At 42.3% G+C, this 18,145-nt stretch overlaps 2 protein-coding genes and 1 long non-coding RNA gene across 4 annotated transcripts in view; 2 read left to right on the top strand and 1 right to left on the bottom strand.

The window, feature by feature from the left end:
- LOC149983240 (uncharacterized) overlaps positions 1-18,145 on the bottom strand; it is a 392,257-nt gene that overhangs the window by 151,015 nt on the left and 223,097 nt on the right. Inside the window, exon 3 of one of the 2 annotated variants that reach the window (XR_016495983.1) lies at positions 14,961-15,075. The exons of the other annotated variant lie outside the window; for it this stretch is intronic. This is a non-coding gene — a long non-coding RNA (uncharacterized LOC149983240). Of the gene's footprint in view, positions 1-14,960; positions 15,076-18,145 lie in introns of those variants that run through there. 2 annotated transcript variants of the gene reach the window in all.
- On the top strand, positions 379-3,626 carry LOC110523585 (uncharacterized). The gene is made up of 2 exons (XM_021602421.3): positions 379-488; positions 850-3,626. The coding sequence occupies exon 2, from the start codon at positions 947-949 to the stop codon at positions 2,753-2,755; it is 1,809 nt and encodes a 602-aa protein (XP_021458096.2). The 5' UTR covers positions 379-488; positions 850-946; the 3' UTR covers positions 2,756-3,626.
- Positions 3,956-17,669, top strand: LOC110523589 (surfeit locus protein 4). Its single transcript, XM_021602426.3, has 6 exons — positions 3,956-4,370; positions 11,472-11,658; positions 12,029-12,105; positions 12,258-12,301; positions 14,396-14,582; positions 16,490-17,669. Exons 1-6 carry the CDS (start codon positions 4,323-4,325, stop codon positions 16,754-16,756), a joined length of 810 nt encoding a protein of 269 aa, XP_021458101.1. The 5' UTR covers positions 3,956-4,322; the 3' UTR covers positions 16,757-17,669.

The raw sequence follows: 18,145 nt of genomic DNA, 5'->3' as shown, positions 1-18,145 counted from the left end.
ACACATGTTGCATATATATATATATATATATATATATATATATATATATATATATATATATATATACATACTGTATTTTATACCATCTATTGCGTCTTGCCTATGCTGCTCTGTCATTGCTCATCAATATATTTATAGGTATATATTCTTATTCCTTTACTTAGATGTGTGTGTATTAGGTAGTTGTGGAATTGTTCGATTACATGTTAGATATTGCGGCACTGTCGGAACTAGAGGCACAAGCATTTCACTATACTCGCAATAACATCTGCTGACCATGTGTATGTGGCCAAAAAAAGAAGAACATTTTATTCAATTGAGAGAACGCGCAAACTTTGGATCTTGTTGTTACTACAAGGTCTTTGCTATTTAGCTTCTGTCGCACAGCGTATGACGTAGAAGCAACTGAGGAGTCATCCCTCCACATGTCGTGTGTATCTTTGCAGATCATAATTTCGAGTAAACAACCTTTAACAGATTCGATCGGGGTAAGTGTGCATTTATTTGTGTAGTATATGGTTTCAAATATTCATAGCTACGTTTTCAATGCGTGCTTGTTTACTTTCTCGCTAGCTTGGTTGGCCAACGTCAACAAACAACTAGGAGAGGGTCACACAAAGAAGATAGTTTAATGCCAATTGTATTAGCATACTGCCTAGTCTAAGTGATATATTTTACGTTTTGAAATATTAATACATTTGATCAAATATTCGTGCTTTTGCTTCGCGATGGACTCGCCTCATAGCCAGCCGTAGCTTCATGTCAGCTAACTATATGTAAAGAAGATATGCGTGCAATGATGATGACTTATGTTGGTCTCATATGGCTATTTATTCCTTCTTGTTACAGGGGAGCCAACATAATCAGTCCCACAAATTATCTCCTAAACTGAGAACATTGACAGGACTCTTCTTTGGGTCCTTGCTCTCCACAACAGCTGTTTGCTATGGCAACTTCATCCCCAAGGTTCACGTGGTGTGATTGTCGCAAACATAAGATTCCTGTCAAAGACACCCATGAGCTGTGTCTGCACTGTCTGGGCATCCAGCATGCCAAGGAGGCTGTGCTGGAGTACGGCAAATGCCCGCACTGTGCCAAGATGGACTGGAGCACCTGCATCAACCGCCTCACTAAAGTTCAGGAGATAATGCACCGCGAGAGCCAGCAGAGGAAGCACGAGGCAGCACAGTCTGAAGTTCAGCCCAAACCTGAGACCACTTCAGCTCCCATCAAGGAACCAAAACCGGAAGAAAATACAGTCCCCACCCTGCCCCCACATCGGCTCTCTGCTTCCACACCAGCCCATTCCTCCACCATGCCAGTGTTGTTCACCATCCTCTCCCCACCCCCAGCGCAGGCAGGGGACAATTTGAGCATCCCAAAAGGCACTTTTCTCTCACAACTTGCTATTCAGCAGTCAGCTGACTCCACCCCATCCTTGAGCCAATCAGGTTCCAACATGCTGACCTCCAGCTCCTGTAAACGACACGGTTTCTCATCGTGCTGCTCCAAACGCTCCAAACGAAGCCGCGGTAGCCACAGGCGGAGACGCTCTCCCTCCTCCTCCTCTTCCTCTTCAGGCTGGACCTCTGATGAAGATGATTCCTGCCCCTCTGGAAAGGGAAGGAGGTCTCAGAGGGAGTCGCGGCAAGCTGTCCGGTCAGAGAGGAGGCACGGTGAGCTGGTGGAGGTTGTTCAACAGGCCGTCCAGCTACAGTGGGCTGTTCTGGAGAAGCGCATTGAGGCTCTGGAGAGGAGAGGTGCTGAGGCTGTTGTGTCGTTCCCCACTCCAGCCCAAACTATACATCTTCATGCCTCCATCCCTCTGGCATCCACCTCGTCTCAGGAGGGCAACCAGAGAGATTTATCCTGCCCTGTCAGCGAGCAGCTGGTGACGGAATCTATGTCCGGTACCATTGTGAAACAGGAAGAGGAGCCTTCCTCCATTTCGTTTGCCTTGAGACCTCTCAGTGATGGACACCGTGAAGGGGAGGATGCCTCTCAGTCAACTGAGGGTCCTATCTCTAAACAGGACTTACTGGAAGCTATGGAGCTTCAGAGCCTCATGGCACGTGCTGCCAAGTATCTTGGTATAGACTTTCCCAGCACACCAACCAGCCTCAGCCCACCAGACCCCACAATGGTGCCGGAGTTTGAGGACCTGGTCCAGAGCTCTTGGCCAAACCCTGCCAGCTCGAAACCGTACAGGGAGCTTTTCTCTAAGATGTACAGGCTTCACGACTGCCAGTCTCCAGCCTATGACCAGATGCCCCAGGTCAACTGCTTCATGTCGGCCATCTTCCAGGCGGTGAAGCCCACAGAGAACAAGGAGGCGCCGGTGCCAGCTGAGCGATGGCGTTTCACTGAGACTCTAGTAGAGAGGATGTACCAGACTGCTGGCATGCTTGCCAAGACGGCCAACTACCTGCGCTACCTATCAGACTACCAGAGGAGGCTTCTGCTGGAGATCACTGAGGATTGTCCAGCTCAGCGTTTTATGGCGGCCCTTAATGAGCTGAAGCTCATTGGCCAGTTCACCCTCCAGCTGTCCTCCCACCAGGCTGAACTGTCTGGAAGGGTCATGGCTGCTTCTGTAGCCATCCGAAGACAGGTCTGGATGGCTAAGACCAACTACACAGACTCTCTGAAAGCCACTGTGGCTGACCTTCCATTTGTGGTCAGTCACACCTTTGGGGTTAGCTCAGCCTCTGGCCCTAGCTCGACTGGAATGGTGTGCAAACAGGAACCGTTGTAAAGGCTACATTTGTTACATGTACATAAAGTGTGAGAAGTATGAACTTTTACCTGTGCTGAATTGGGTTGAGGCCACTAAATGGTTCACTTGTAGACATGTAAATATGGAAATATTCTTTATAGTCTTATTGCACTCCAGTTCAATATACCTTTTGATAGAATGTTTTTTTTTTTTATCTAGGAATTTTGCAACTGTTTTTGAACAAAGGTAGCATAGTATCTGTCTTGACTGTGTTACAGTACTTTTGACCGCGTGTTTGGTAAACTTCTTCAGAGGTTATGTTGAAAGTAAGTTTCTTGTTCATTATGAGATTTATAGTGCCTTCAGAAAGTATTCACACCGCTTGACTTTTTCCCCATTTTATTTTACAGCCTGAATTTTAAAATTGATTACTTTGACATTTTGTTTCACTGTCCTACACACAATATCCCATAATGTCAAAGTGGATTTAATCTTTTTTTTTCTTTTTTTTTTTACAAATTCATAAAAAATGAAAGCTGAAATGTCTTGAGTCAATAAGTACTCAACCCCTTAGTTATAGCAACCCTAAATAAGTTCAGGACTTAATATGATGCATGGATTCACTCTGTGTGCAATAAGTGTTTTAACATTAGTTTTGAATGACTACCTCATCTCTGTACCTCACACATACAATTATCTGTAAGGTCCCTTCTTAATCGAGCAGTACATTTCTAACACAGATTCAACCACAAAGACCAGTGAGGTTTTTCAATATAAAATAAATACATGTAAATACTTTCTGAAGACACAGTATGATAGATATCATCTATTATTTTTCTGTCCACTACCTCACTCTTCTGCAGAAGGTCTGTTATTGCATAAAAAGTATAATAAAAGTGCACAAATATTATCCTCTGATTTTGTATTTATTGTGAAAATAGTCAGTAGTTTGTTAATATTGAATAGGAAAATGTCACATCTTCCGCATAGAGATGATCAAATAAATGTACGTCTGTAGCATGGCAGAAGTCAAATCTAATTTAATTGATCACATACACGTGTTTAGCAGACGTTTTTGCGGGTGTAGCGAAATGCTTGTTTCCCAATATTGAGTCACATTGAAGATTGTTTACATGTTGGTGTTTTTGTCATGCTGCTTGATACACTACAGTAGGCCATATCTCATGTAAATTAGTAATGTTCTCATCTATAATTGTTTACATGAGCAAACCAGTAAACATAGCAAAATGACGAACCCCCTGGATAAGTATACGTGGCAAACAGCGCTCCGTAGACCAATGCTGCGTTCTGGTGCATGTCTGAACTAGGAAACTTAGACATTTTCGACTTGGCAACTAGTTGAACGCGGCACTTGTACAGCTACAACCACGCAGTAATTCGGGACATTTCAGCGTTTTCTAGTTCCGACTAGTACATGAACGCTGCGAAACGAGGTGCTATCGTTGCAACGTGAAGCATTGTGGGGCAGAGGCGCATTTGTGACAGCGAAGAATTGCTCAAGTGAATATCGGAGGCAGAGGAGTTAGCTAATATTACCTTCACGTTGATAACGTATAGCACTAAGCCTCAGTATCTATCGTTAGACATGGGGCAGGAGGAGCTCATGAGTCAAGCTGAAGATGTGGCGGACCAGGTAACTTCCTTGTTTCACAGCTAATTAGTTGTTAGCTAGCGGTACCTTAGTCAGACTCAAAAGGAAATCTGGGTTCTTAAGTTACAGTAGCTAGCTAGCTAGCCACAGCTGCTTGAGTGAGTGACTCGTTATAGCTTGATGGCTAATATTACTTGCTCAACTAGCTAGCTACACGCATTATTTGATGTTACTGTAAGTAATTTGGTTTTCCAACTACGTTATCACACGTTAGCTATCATCATGTAGCTAATAGCCAATGACTGCAGCAGTACAAAAGTGCACAAATGATTGTCCTCTTGTGCTTTTCCTGCTTGTTGTAGCCAGATCCAAACATGCATGGTTCTGGTTGTAATGTTAGCTATCTAACGTTAATGTCTGGTTAGCAAATATAACTCTGGCCACATATTAACAAACGGTAGTTGACGTTAGCTTGCTAACTTAACTAACGCCAGTTGACTGTACTGTAAGTTACAAAATGTATCAACTAGGTATGGCTTGTTCTGGTGGCCTTCCAAACTAATTGGTAAATCAGTGGCACTTTGTCATTAATGAATCCCTCACTGCAAAATGTGTTTGTAAACCTCGACGCCATAAGTTTTATGGCAAGTCATTTTCTGAAAGTTCCTATTTAGTTTTAATCACAATTCCTATGTATTATTAATCACTTTACCATTGTGAAATGGTACTGTGGTTGCTCAATCGTGTGTTGGGCTTATATTGCCAACAACATGGAGGGCTTTGCAGCTTACCTCTTGTAGCCAGGGCCTATTACATGTGGTTGGTTCTATTGAACTAACTCTTTTAGCTGAAATGCAAAGAACTGTGCACATTGACTGCCCCACAGCCATGCCACCACACTCAGTTCTTACGACGGTGTGTGTTGTGTAATGTATAAGAAAGAAAATGTGAACATGTTATGGTCTTGTATGCCCCTACAGTAGGTCTAGCTTGTTGTCCTGTGGATGAAATTGCAATCCCCTTGAAATGCTCTGGTCAATAAGGGGACAGTGTCAAGAACCGCATAATTCAGGTTACGTGTTACCCAGGGTGGCAGGGTAGCCTAGTGGTTAGAGCGTTGGACTAGTAACCGGAAGGTTGCAAGTTCAAACCCCCGAGCTGACAAGGTACAAATCTGTCGTTCTGCCCCTGAACAGGCAGTCATTGAAAATAAGAATTTGTTCTTAACTGACTTGCCTGGTTAAATAAAGGTCAAATAAAAAAATAAAAATGAAGATTACACAGGAAGTCATATAATGCAAGCCTTACAATGCAATATTTCAAGACCGATGCTATTTCAAATTGTTCTACAGCCTACAGCCTAACTCTAACCACGTGAGATTTTTCTGTTTACTAGGCCTATTTGTTTTTCTTTACACAGTTGACATACTACACAGTTGACATACCCTAAGGATATACATTCAGTGAGTGTGTAACCATAGGTAGAGAATACAATAGGATCTCTGTGGGTGTAACCTAGTCTTGCTACTTTTATGTGAACTTTTTGAATTAGCACCAGCTAATACCAAATATTTGGTTTACCACCAGGTAAATGACATGCCAAGTCCACTCCTTAGGTTATTTTACAGCAATGCTTAAAATGTCAGTCTGAACATGTACACCTCAAATTGCTGTGCCATGAAACGTGGCTTAAGGTAGGCCTGCCCTACACTTTCAAAGGCACATTCTTCACTAATAAGCTCTAAGAAAACAGTTTTAGTCTAATGTAGGCTACTCCACTATGCTCCATATCTAGGCTGTCACAACACCTTCTACATCATCTGATTGGCTGCTAGGCCCTCATGTGCCGCTATGAATGGTCAAGTTTGTTTTTCATGGCTCGGTGCCCCGGGTGGGCAGATTCTGTACATTTTAGACCATTCCCTTGGTCCTTAAGTGAAATCTCCACCCATCCGGGGCACCGGGCCACGCAAAACGAACTCGCCCACTGACTTGGGAGTTGTTGAACTGTGATAGGCTGCCAAGACCAGGCAGTGCTGATGTGGACTGTATGGTGGGAGGGGTTGTGGGATGATTAATGTTCTTCTGCTATACTTCCTTTAGTAGGTAGAATATGATTAGTTTCAATGTATGGAGGGAAGCCAACATAATGGAGCTTTAGTAAATGTAGGACAGTTTTTTTTTTTGCGATCTAAGTGAGCAGGGGTTTATTTCACACATAGTGGTTGCAATGGTCAATAACCTGACACAGGATATATTTGGATTTGCAGAATTTAAAAGTTTGTAATGTAGTACTTTACTACATTGATGCTGACACAAATCAGTGTGCTTTTTTTTCTATGAGAGTCTGTTTTAGTCCATCTTCCTAATAAATAACCCTAACCCTTCTTACCCCACCTCAGGCCCTGCTGAAATGCAACCAGCTGTCCTATGCTCTGTCTATTGTCCCATATTGCTTTTGGAATGCCCTTGCATGTTATCTCATGATTTTCAGTATATTTATTTCCTTTTCCCCATTCTGGTAAAGCCAGTAGGAGGATTTGCACTCAGGCTAGAATTAATGGTGGCTGGTGCGTAGAAAACATTTCTATAGAGTTCAAAAGGTCCTCACTCCAACCATGAAAATGAATAACCCAGTAATAATAACCTAATGAAGTCGAGACAAAAAATAATATACTTAATCCATGCTCAAGGAGTTGCTAGGGCCCCCCCCCTCCCCGGCAAACCCTCCCCTAACCCGGATGCGCTGGGCCAATTGTGTGCACTCCTATGGGACACCCGGCCACAGACGGTTGTGGGACAGCCCGGGAATGAACCCGGGTCTGTAGTAACGTCTCTAGCACTGACATGCAGTGCTTTTGACCGCTGCACCACTCGGGAGGCAATTTAAATACCGTTTTACCACTCCATATGTGTATACTGTATTCTAATCAAGGCTCATGCTGTATAACTACTGCAGTACACACCTTTTCTATTCATATACTGTCTATACACACCATTTTTTATATATATATATATATATATATATATACTGCACTCTGACATTGTTTGTTCTGATATTTATATGTCTTAGATTTGTGCTAGAAACAATTATTTCGCTGCCCCTGTGATTACATCTGCAAAGTATGTGTATGCGACAATACCATTTAGAGTTTTCACTGAACAAAAATATAAACGCAGCATGTAAAGCGTTGGTCCCATGTTTGATGAGCTGAAATAAAACATCCCTGAATTTTTCCATATGCACAAAAAGCTTATTTCTCCAAAAAATGTCACATTTATTTACATCCCTGTTAGTGAGCATTTATCCTTTGCCAAGAAGCTGATTAAACATCATTACACAATTTGGCAATTTGAATGAAAAAGGAAACCGCACACTGCTCTTGATAGTATCACTGATCTTTAAGCTTTAAAAAAAAAAAGCCTTCGTCAGAGCTTTTGTGATTTTTTTTTTAAATTACCACCCATATGTAGACCTAGCCCCACCCACATATGCATTTCATAAACATTTGAATAAAGTGTGTAAATAAGACGTATTAAACACGTCTGTAAAACCACAATGAGGACATAGCAAGTTTTCATTAATCATTGGGTACATCATACGAAAAACAGAGTAATCTTAAATAGGGACATAATTAATGTTCAAATTCACAACATAACGTACATAGACATTTTACCGACATAACAGAGCCCACATGGACATTTAATAATGTAAATAACATGGGTGGTAGAACATGTAATAATGTCATTTATTTGGAACTGTTTTCCTGTGTGTTGGTGGCAGAAATATTCACCCTTCATCATATTGTTGTACTGTGCGCATCCTCTGCATTTATAGCTACTATTTGGAAAAGGGCGTGAAAGAGCCTGGCTGATTTTCTTTAGTGGCTGGCAGTTGGCATGAACAAATTTATTGCGTAAATTGCAACCTCTCCTATACACAATACGTGGTGGATTTTTAAATTCAGCTGGCAAAACTGGGTTTCATGATAAAATATGCGTTTTTCTTGATCACATCTCCCACTTTTCGCAAGTTCAAAGTATGTAGTTGTGAACATAACGTAGTGTTCTTTAGCTTTAGTATATGTAGTTGTGAACATTAGAGTGTTCTTTAGCTTTAGTATATGTGGTTGTGAACATCAGTGTTCTTTAGCTTTAGTATATGTGGTTGTGAACATCAGTGTTCTTTAGCTTTAGTATATGTGGTTGTGAACATCAGTGTTCTTTAGCTTTAGTATATGTGGTTGTGAACATCAGTGTTCTTTAGCTTTAGTATATGTGGTTGTGAACATCAGTGTTCTTTAGCTTTAGTATATGTGGTTGTGAACATCAGTGTTCTTTAGCTTTAGTATATGTGGTTGTGAACATCAGTGTTCTTTAGCTTTAGTATATGTGGTTGTGAACATCAGTGTTCTTTAGCTTTAGTATATGTGGTTGTGAACATCAGTGTTCTTTAGCTTTAGTATATGTGGTTGTGAACATCAGTGTTCTTTAGCTTTAGTATATGTGGTTGTGAACATCAGTGTTCTTTAGCTTTAGTATATGTGGTTGTGAACATTAATGTTCTTTAGCTTTAGTATATGTGGTTGTGAACATCAGTGTTCTTTAGCTTTAGTATATGTGGTTGTGAACATCAGTGTTCTTTAGCTTTAGTATATGTGGTTGTGAACATCAGTGTTCTTTAGCTTTAGTATATGTGGTTGTGAACATCAGTGTTCTTTAGCTTTAGTATATGTGGTTGTGAACATCAGTGTTCTTTAGCTTTAGTATATGTGGTTGTGAACATTAATGTTCTTTAGCTTTAGTATATGTGGTTGTGAACATCAGTGTTCTTTAGCTTTAGTATATGTGGTTGTGAACATCAGTGTTCTTTAGCTTTAGTATATGTGGTTGTGAACATCAGTTCTTTAGCTTTAGTATATGTGGTTGTGAACATCAGTGTTCTTTAGCTTTAGTATATGTGGTTGTGAACATCAGTGTTCTTTAGCTTTAGTATATGTGGTTGTGAACATCAGTTCTTTAGCTTTAGTATATGTGGTTGTGAACATCAGTGTTCTTTAGCTTTAGCGGGTCTCTTTTGTAACAGTTCATCTTGTGTTTTTCCCAAAGCCAAATGAAGAGCTTCATCCACACATTGTGGCGAATAGCCTCTTAGAAACCTAATGCGCATCTCCGCTGCTTTTTCTAGATAATCCTCTGTGGCGTGTCATATATGGCGCAGTCTGAAAAACTGGCTTCTAGGGCGTCCTCTTTTTAAATAGAGTATTTCTGTCTGTTTCTTTTCTATACAGAGTTGTAAACAGGGTTCCATTTGATTTCTCAATCCACATATTGAGGTAATGAACAGTTGAGTGTCACATTCAATAGTTAATTTAAGATTGGGGTCAATGTCATTGAGTAGTGCCATAAAATCGCGATGGCTTGATGGCAATTTGAATGCACAGAAATACCGTGACACAATCCTGAGGCCCATTGTGAGGCTTACTGTGTCCAACATCTGTATTCCCAGTCATGTGAAATTCATATATTGGAGCCTAATTAATTTATTTCAATTGACTGATTTCCTTATGAACTGTAATTCAGTAAAATCTTTGAAATTATTGCATGTTGCGTTTTATATTTTTGGTCAGTATAGATGGATACAATACTCAGTACAAATCTGAGAGGGCGGGGCAGGGGGGGGGGCACTGCTGGTGCGTCTACTAGAGGTCGACCGATTATGATTTTACAACGTCGATACCGATTATTGTAATAATGACAATTACAACAATACAATTACAACAATATGAACACTTCTTTTAACTTAATATAATACATCAATAAAATCTATTTAGCCTCAAGTAAATAATGAAACATGTTCAATTTGGTTTAAATAATGCAAAAACAAAGTGTTGGAGAAGAAAGTAAAAGTGCAATATGTGCTATGTAAGAAAGCTAACGTTTCAGTTCCTTGCTCAGAACGAGAACATATGAAAGCTGGTGTTTCCTTTTAACATGAGTCTTCAATATTCCCAGGTAAGAAGTTTTAGGTTGTAGTTATTATAGTAATTATAGGACCATTTCCCTCTATACCATTTGTATTTCATTAACCTTTGACTATTGGATATTCTTATAGGCACTTTAGTATTGCCAGTGTAACAGTATAGCTTCCGTCCCTCTCCTCGCTCCTCCCTGGGCTCGAACGCAACGACAACAGCCACCATCGAAGCAGCGTCACCCATGCAGAGCAAGGGGAACAACTACTAGAAGGCTCAGAGTGGGTGATGTTTGAAACGCTATTAGCGTGCTAACTAGCTAGCCATTTCACTTCGGTTACACCAGCCTCATCTCAGGAGTAGATAGGCTTGAAGTCATAAACAGCGCAATGCTTGACGCACAATGAAGAGCTGCTGGCAAAATGCACTAAAGTGCTGTTTGAATTAATGTTTACGTGCCTGCTTCTGCCTACCACCGCTCAGTCAGATACTTGTATGCTTGCTTGTATGCTCAGTCAGATTATATGCAACGCAGGACACGCTAGATAATATCTAGTAATATCATCAACCATGTGTATGTAGTTAACTAGTGATTATGATTGTTTTTTATAAGAAGTTTAATGCTAGCTAGCAACTTACCTTGGCTTACTGCATTTGTGTAACAGGCAGGCTCCTTGTGGAGTGCAACGAGAGAGAGGCAGGTCGTTATTGCGTTGAACTAGTTAACTGTAAGGTTGCAAGATTGGATCACCCGAGCTGACAAGGTGAAAATCTGTCGTTCTGCCCCTGAACAAGGCAGTTAACCCACTGTTCCCAGGCCGTCATTGAAAATAAGAATGTGTTCTTAACTGACTTGCCTAGTTAAATAAAGGTATATTAAAAAATACAAATTGGCACCCAAAAATACAGATTTCCAATTGTTATGAAAACTTGAAATCGGCCCTAATTAATCGGCCATTCCGATTAATCGGTCCACCTCTAGCGTCGACACAACATTACAAAAAATACACAAGGTCCAATCCCAATTTCAGACCTTGGGGGTGTAGAGTTTTTAAAAGGAAGATTCATGTCCTCATTCACTGTTTTACTGTCAATGCTAGTGCCTGCTGAAATGTCCTTGTCGTCTATCCCAAATGCATGCTTAAATGTCCCTTTCTCTCTCTCGCAGTTCTTGCGAGTGACTAAGCAGTACCTGCCTCACCTGGCCCGGCTGTGTCTAATCAGCACCTTTCTGGAGGACGGCATACGCATGTGGTTCCAGTGGAATGAGCAGAAGGACTACATTGAGGCCACATGGGGCTGCGGCTACTTCCTGGCCACCTGCTTCGTACTGCTCAACCTCACAGGACAGCTTGGTGAGCAAGGCTGGGATCATCAGCTCGTCATCAATGTTTTTATCTTTACAATCTGCATGGGTCCAGATAGGATCCATCCATGCATGGATTGAAAAAGCTTGCTCAGTAAGTCTCTCAAGTGCCTTTTAGCCCAGGACTAAGGTTAATCTGGTTTCGTGCCAAAACCCCACGATCATTCATTTACTATTGACTAATTTGAGTCAATAGTGTGGTGTGGGCCGTGAATGATGACCCATACTGTCTTTGAAGGCTGGGGAAAGATACAGGGGTTGAAATAAGTGTGAATGTCACCCTTTTTGGGGAAGATGGGGAACAAACTGTTGTGCTGGTTTGATCCTTAACTGTCTGTCATTCTTTTTCTCTCCAACAGGTGGCTGTGTCCTTATCCTCAGTAGACATTTTGTACAGTATGCCTGCTTTGGATTATTTGGAATCATAGCTTTACAGGTGAGGAAATATCTAACATATTGGTATTGCAATGCACCCCTCTGTGATTTTGGGCTGACAGAACTCAAATGGTTGACAGCTTGACACTGGTTATGTTCATGAATTTCTGGCTGTATAATATTTCATGCTGAATGTATTTTTATTTTCTCTAGACGGTTGCATACAGTATTTTATGGGATATAAAATTTCTGATGAGGTAGGTCTCCCATTAAGTTTATGAATAAGATACAGTGGGGCAAAAAAGTATTTAGTCAGCCACCAATTGTGCAAGTTCTCCCACTTAAAAAGATGAGAGTAACAAAAGTTTATCTCAATACTTTGTTATATACCCTTTGTTGGCAATGACAGAGGTCAAACGTTTTCTGTGAGTCTTCACAAGGTTTTCACACACTGTTGCTGGTATTTTGGCCCATTCCTCCATGCAGATCTCCTCTAAAGCAGTGATTTTTTTGGGGGGGGGGGCTGTTGCTGGGCAACATGGACTTTCAACTCCCTCCAAAGATTTTCTATGGGGTTGAGATCTGGAGACTGGCTAGGCCACTCCAGGACCTTGAAATGCTTCTTACGAAGACACTCCTTCGTTGCCCGGGCAGTGTGTTTGGGATCATTGTCATGCTGAAAGACACAGCCACGTTTCATCTTCAATGCCCTTGCTGATGGTAGGCTTTGTTACTTTGGTCCCAGCTCTCTGCAGGTCATTCACTAGGTCCCCCTGTGTGGTTCTGGGATTTTTGCTCACTGTTCGTGTGATCATTTTGACCCCACGGGGTGAGATCTTGCGTGGAGCCCCAGATCAAGGGAGATTATCAGTGGTCTTGTATGTCTTCCATTTCCTAATAATTGCTCCCACAGTTGATTTCTTCAAACCAAGCTGCTTATATACTGATAACAAGTTCAAACAGGTGCCATTAATATAGGTAACGAGTGGAGGACAGAGGAGCCTCTTAAAGAAGAAGTTACAGGTCTGTGAGAGCCAGAAATCTTGCTTGTTTGTAGGTGACCAAATACTTATTTTTCACCATAATTTGCAAATAAATTAATTCAAAATCCTACAATGTAATTTTCTGGATATTTTTTTCTCTCATTTTGTCTATCATAGTTGAAGTGTTCCTATGATGAAAATTACAGGTTATCTTTTTAAGTGGGAGAACTTGCACAATTGGTGGCTGACAAAATAATTTTTTGCCCCACTGTATTTACATATTAAATTGAAAACATACATTTGACTTAAGTTTATTTTCCATTACTTTACCAATTACACTCACCGGCCAGTTTTATTAGGTATAGGGTTAGGGTTTAGTATCGGGTCAAGGCCCCATTTGCCTCCAGAACAGGCAGAATTTTTCAGGGGCATGGATTATACAAGTCGGAAACGTTCCACAGGGATGTTGGTCCATGCTGAAGCGATGGCATCACGCAGTTGCTGTAGATTGGATGGCGGTATGCCATCACCACCAACCTGTACCTTTGAAACTAGGCAAGACGGGTCCATGGACATTTGTGCTGCTTCTGCCAACTCCTGACTCTGACATCAGAATGATGCAACAGGGACTGGGATTTGTCTGACCACGCAATGTTGTTCCACTCCTCAATTCTCCAGTGTTGGTGATCACGTGCACACTAGAGCCACTTGTTTTTTTTTAACTGATAGGAGTGGAACTGTTACACTGGTCATCTGCTGCAATAGCCCAGCCGTGGCAAGGATTGATGAGTTGTGCTTTCCGAGATGCCGTTCTGCACACCACTGTTGTACTGAGCCGTTAATAGCCTGTTTATGGCCCGCCTGTTATCTTGCACGATTCTTACAATTCTCCTTCGATCTCTCTCATCAACAAGCTGTTTTCACCCACAGGACTGCTGCTGACTGGATGTTTTTGTTTGTCGCACCATTCTGGGGAAACCCTAGACACTCGTGTGAAAAGCCCAGGAGGGGAGGGGGTCGTTTCTGAGATACTGGATCTGGTGTGTCTGGCACCGACAATCATACCATGCTCAAAGTTGCTTAGGTCACTTGTTTTGCTCATTCTAACGTTCCATCGAACAGTAACTGGATGCCTGTCTGCCTGCATTATATAGCAAGCCATGGCCATGCGACTCACTGTAGGAGTGATGCATTTTCATGAACGGGTTGGTGTACCTAATAAACTGGCCATTGAGTGTAATATGAGTGTTTACGTGTCTTAACCTTGGGTAAATTTTCCTGTCTGTTCCACTAATTCTATAATCCTTTATGTTGAACTATGGATCCTCTTACACCCTGTCCCCTCCTTCCCTCGAACTCCTCTCTCAGGAACCTTGCCCTGGGAGGTGGACTCCTGCTGTTACTAGCGGAGTCGCGTTCAGAAGGGAAGAGCATGTTCGCTGGTGTCCCCTCCATGGGAGAGAGCTCGCCAAAGCAGTACATGCAGCTGGGAGGGAGAGTCCTGCTGGTGCTCATGTTCATGACCCTGCTGCACTTTGACCCCAGCTTCTTCTCGGTGAGTAGACCACACCGCCTTGCATCTATGGTGCCACTCAGGAGGGACTATAAGTATGGGGGGAAAAAATCAGTATTATGCATTTTCTCATAATCAATCAAATCAATCAAATTTATTTTATATAGCCCTTCGTACATCAGCTGATATCTCAAAGTGCTGTACAGAAACCCAGCCTAAAACCCCAAACAGCAAGCAATGCAGGTGAAGAAGCACGGTGGCTAGGAAAAACTCCCTAGAAAGGCCAAAACCTAGGAAGAAACCTAGAGAGGAACCAGGCTATGTGGGGTGGCCAGTCCTCTTCTGGCTGTGCCGGGTGGAGATTATAACAAAACATGGTCAAGATGTTCAAATGTTCATAAATGACCAGCATGGTCGAATAATAATAATAAGGCAGAACAGTTGAAACTGGAGCAGCAGCACAGCCAGGTGGACTGGGGACAGCAAGGAGTCATCATGTCAGGTAGTCCTGGGGCATGGTCCTAGGGCTCAGGTCCTCCGAGAGAGAGAAGGAGAGAATTAGAGAACGCACACTTAGATTCACACAGGACACCGAATAGGACAGGAGAAGTACTCCAGATATAACAAACTGACCCTAGCCCCCCGACACATAACTACTGCAGCATAAATACTGGAGGCTGAGACAGGAGGGGTCAGGAGACACTGTGGCCCACTCCGAGGACACCCCCGGACAGGGCCAAACAGGAAGGATATAACCCCACCCACTTTGCCAAAGCACAGCCCCCACACCACTAGAGGGATATCTTCAACCACCAACTTACCATCCTGAGACAAGGCTGAGTATAGCCCACAAAGACCTCCGCCACGGCACAACTTAAGGGGGGGGGGGGGGCCAACCCAGACAGGATGACCACATCAGTGACTCAACCCACTCAGGTGACGCACCTCCTCCAGGGACGGCATGAGAGAGCCCCAGTAAAGCCAGTGACTCAGCCCCTGTAATAGGGTTAGAGGCAGAGAATCCCAGTGGAAAGATGGGAACCGGCCAGGCAGAGACAGCAAGGGTGGTTCGTTGCTCCAGAGCCTTTCCGTTCACCCTCCCACTCCTGGGCCAGACTACACTCAATCATATGACCCACTGAAGAGATGAGTCTTCAGTAGAGACTTAAAGGTTGAGACCGAGTTTGCGTCTCTGACATGGGTAGGCAGACCGTTCCATAAAAATGGAGCTCTATAGGAGAAAGCCCTGCCTCCAGCTGTTTGCTTAAAAATTCTAGGGACAATTAGGAGGCCTGCGTCTTGTGACCGTAGCGTACGTGTAGGTATGTACGGCAGGACCAAATCAGAGAGATAGATAGGAGCAAGCCCATGTAATGCTTTGTAGGTTAGCAGTAAAACCTTGAAATCAGCCCTTGCTTTGACAGGAAGCCAGTGTAGAGAGGCTAGCACTGGAGTAATATGATCAAATTTTTTGGTTCTAGTCAGGATTCTAGCAGCCGTATTTAGCACTAACTGAAGTTTATTTAGTGCTTTATCCGGGTAGCCGGAAAGTAGAGCATTGCAGTAGTCTAACCTGGAAGTGACAAAAGCATGGATTAATTTTTCTGCATCATTTTTGGACAGAAAGTTCCTGATTTTTGCAATGTTACGTAGATGGAAAAAAGCTGTCCTTGAAATGGTCTTGATATGTTCTTCAAAAGAGAGATCAGGGTCCAGAGTAACGCCGAGGTCCTTCACAGTTTTATTTGAGACGACTAAGTATGCAGAGATCAAACTGAGTTTGCATTTGGGGTGTTTCTTTGAAGATTATGCACAGTTATCTTAGGCTGTCAAATATCTAAAAACCATATGAAGTGCTGCATTCATTTAGATAGGTTCTGGTGCAACTGTTGAACAGGAGCAATGGTGGTTCAGACTTCTAACCCATGTGTCCCTCTCCACTCACCCAGATCCTCCAGAACATGGTGGGCACGGCCCTCATTATCCTGGTAGCCATCGGCTTCAAGACCAAGCTGGCAGCCCTGACCCTGGTAATATGGCTGCTGGCCATCAACATCTACTTCAACGCCTTCTGGGCGGTGCCCGCCTACAAGCCCATGCATGACTTCCTCAAGTACGACTTCTTCCAGACCACGTCCGTCATCGGAGGGCTGCTGTTGGTCGTAGCACTGGGGCCCGGCGGGGTGTCCATGGATGAGAAGAAGAAGGAGTGGTAGGGAGAGGGGATACACATTTTTCTGGCCAACCACATCCACAGCAACCTCCCCCTCCGCCACTCTGTCTCGTCCTTTCTTTTTTTTTTTCACATTGTTTTCCAGCTGCTGTTTTGAGTTCAATATGGTTGATACTGGATTTTTTTATACACCTATTTATGTCTTTATTTTGTGGCAAGAGAACCCCAGCTGATTTTGAATAAATTGTCGAAGTGTAAGGTAACTAATGAGTTACAGTGGAGTAAAAAAAAAAAAGTTGTTGCAGAAGGTATGAATATCCCAATGTATTTATGGATGTTACCATAACCTTTCAGAAATAACCCGTTTTTTGGGAATAGCCAAAAAGTGGTAAAGGTGTATCATCAGTTTGATTGCCAATGAAAACACCAATCTTTTCCTGCTTGGATGTTGGACTATCTGTGACTTGCTCATCATATCAATCCTGAGACCGCAGGCACTGAATATGATACGATTCTCCCTCACTCTAGGTTGCCATCTTCCCCTCGGGATGAATTGCAGGGGGTGTGTACATTGTATACTACTATTCAAAATGGTGGATTGAAGTGTGCTTGATTTAATATTGAAACCCAATTGCTAGCACCTGAAATCTTTTTGGGCACTTTGTACTGTATGTCTTGCGCAAATGCCTAGTAAAAACTAGTAACTGTATTTTAACAGGGCAATAGGGGGAGCTCAACATTTTTGTAAAACACCATATTCTACAATCTAGAGAAGCAAGTAGAACTGGACAGTCCGTGATCACCCGACATTGTATTTGCTCATGTTTATGTTCTATACGGTTTAAGAAAAGAGAAATTAAGTATTGATTTTCAGAAGTTTATATTGTATTTTTGAGTATTTGTTTTGTTTTTACGAGATCATGGCGAAGAAATAAAAAAATATCTGTTTGCTCTCATTTTGATCTCAAAATGGGTCTGTTTGTGTTTTATAATTGAGATGGATTTAGTTTAAATTAGTCCAGGGGTTTTAAACTATGGTTTGGGACCCATGAGGGGAGGGTCGCGAGTTTATAATCACACACTATTTCTTCTTAATTTGGGTCGTCCGAGGACAGTACATTTCTCATTTGGTTCTCAAATTGAAAAAGTTTAAGAACCTTCTGAAGTAGTCTAATCTCTGACTAAACTCACAACTAGGGTGGGACTTCTTCCCTTTCTGCTGCTCCCATTCGTTGACGCTCCAAAGGCAAAGTCACGTTTTCATTGGCTGTTGGTGCACACGAATTGACAAATCAAGTGCCAAATACATTTAATACGCGTTCGGTTCAACGTAGTTGAGAAAGGACTCGAGAGATGGACCTCGTCATTTTCCTAGTCAATATTTTAGAAAGGTAAATTAAGAACTGTAAAATGTCACTTTTACATGATGTAT

The sequence above is a fragment of the Oncorhynchus mykiss genome, chromosome 5 (genome assembly GCF_057628025.1).
Source record: "Oncorhynchus mykiss isolate SJ-2025 chromosome 5, ASM5762802v1, whole genome shotgun sequence".
Taxonomy (NCBI): Eukaryota; Metazoa; Chordata; class Actinopteri; order Salmoniformes; family Salmonidae; genus Oncorhynchus; species Oncorhynchus mykiss.
Note: the sequence above shows the minus strand (reverse complement) of the source record. Positions and strands in the feature narration are given on the sequence as shown.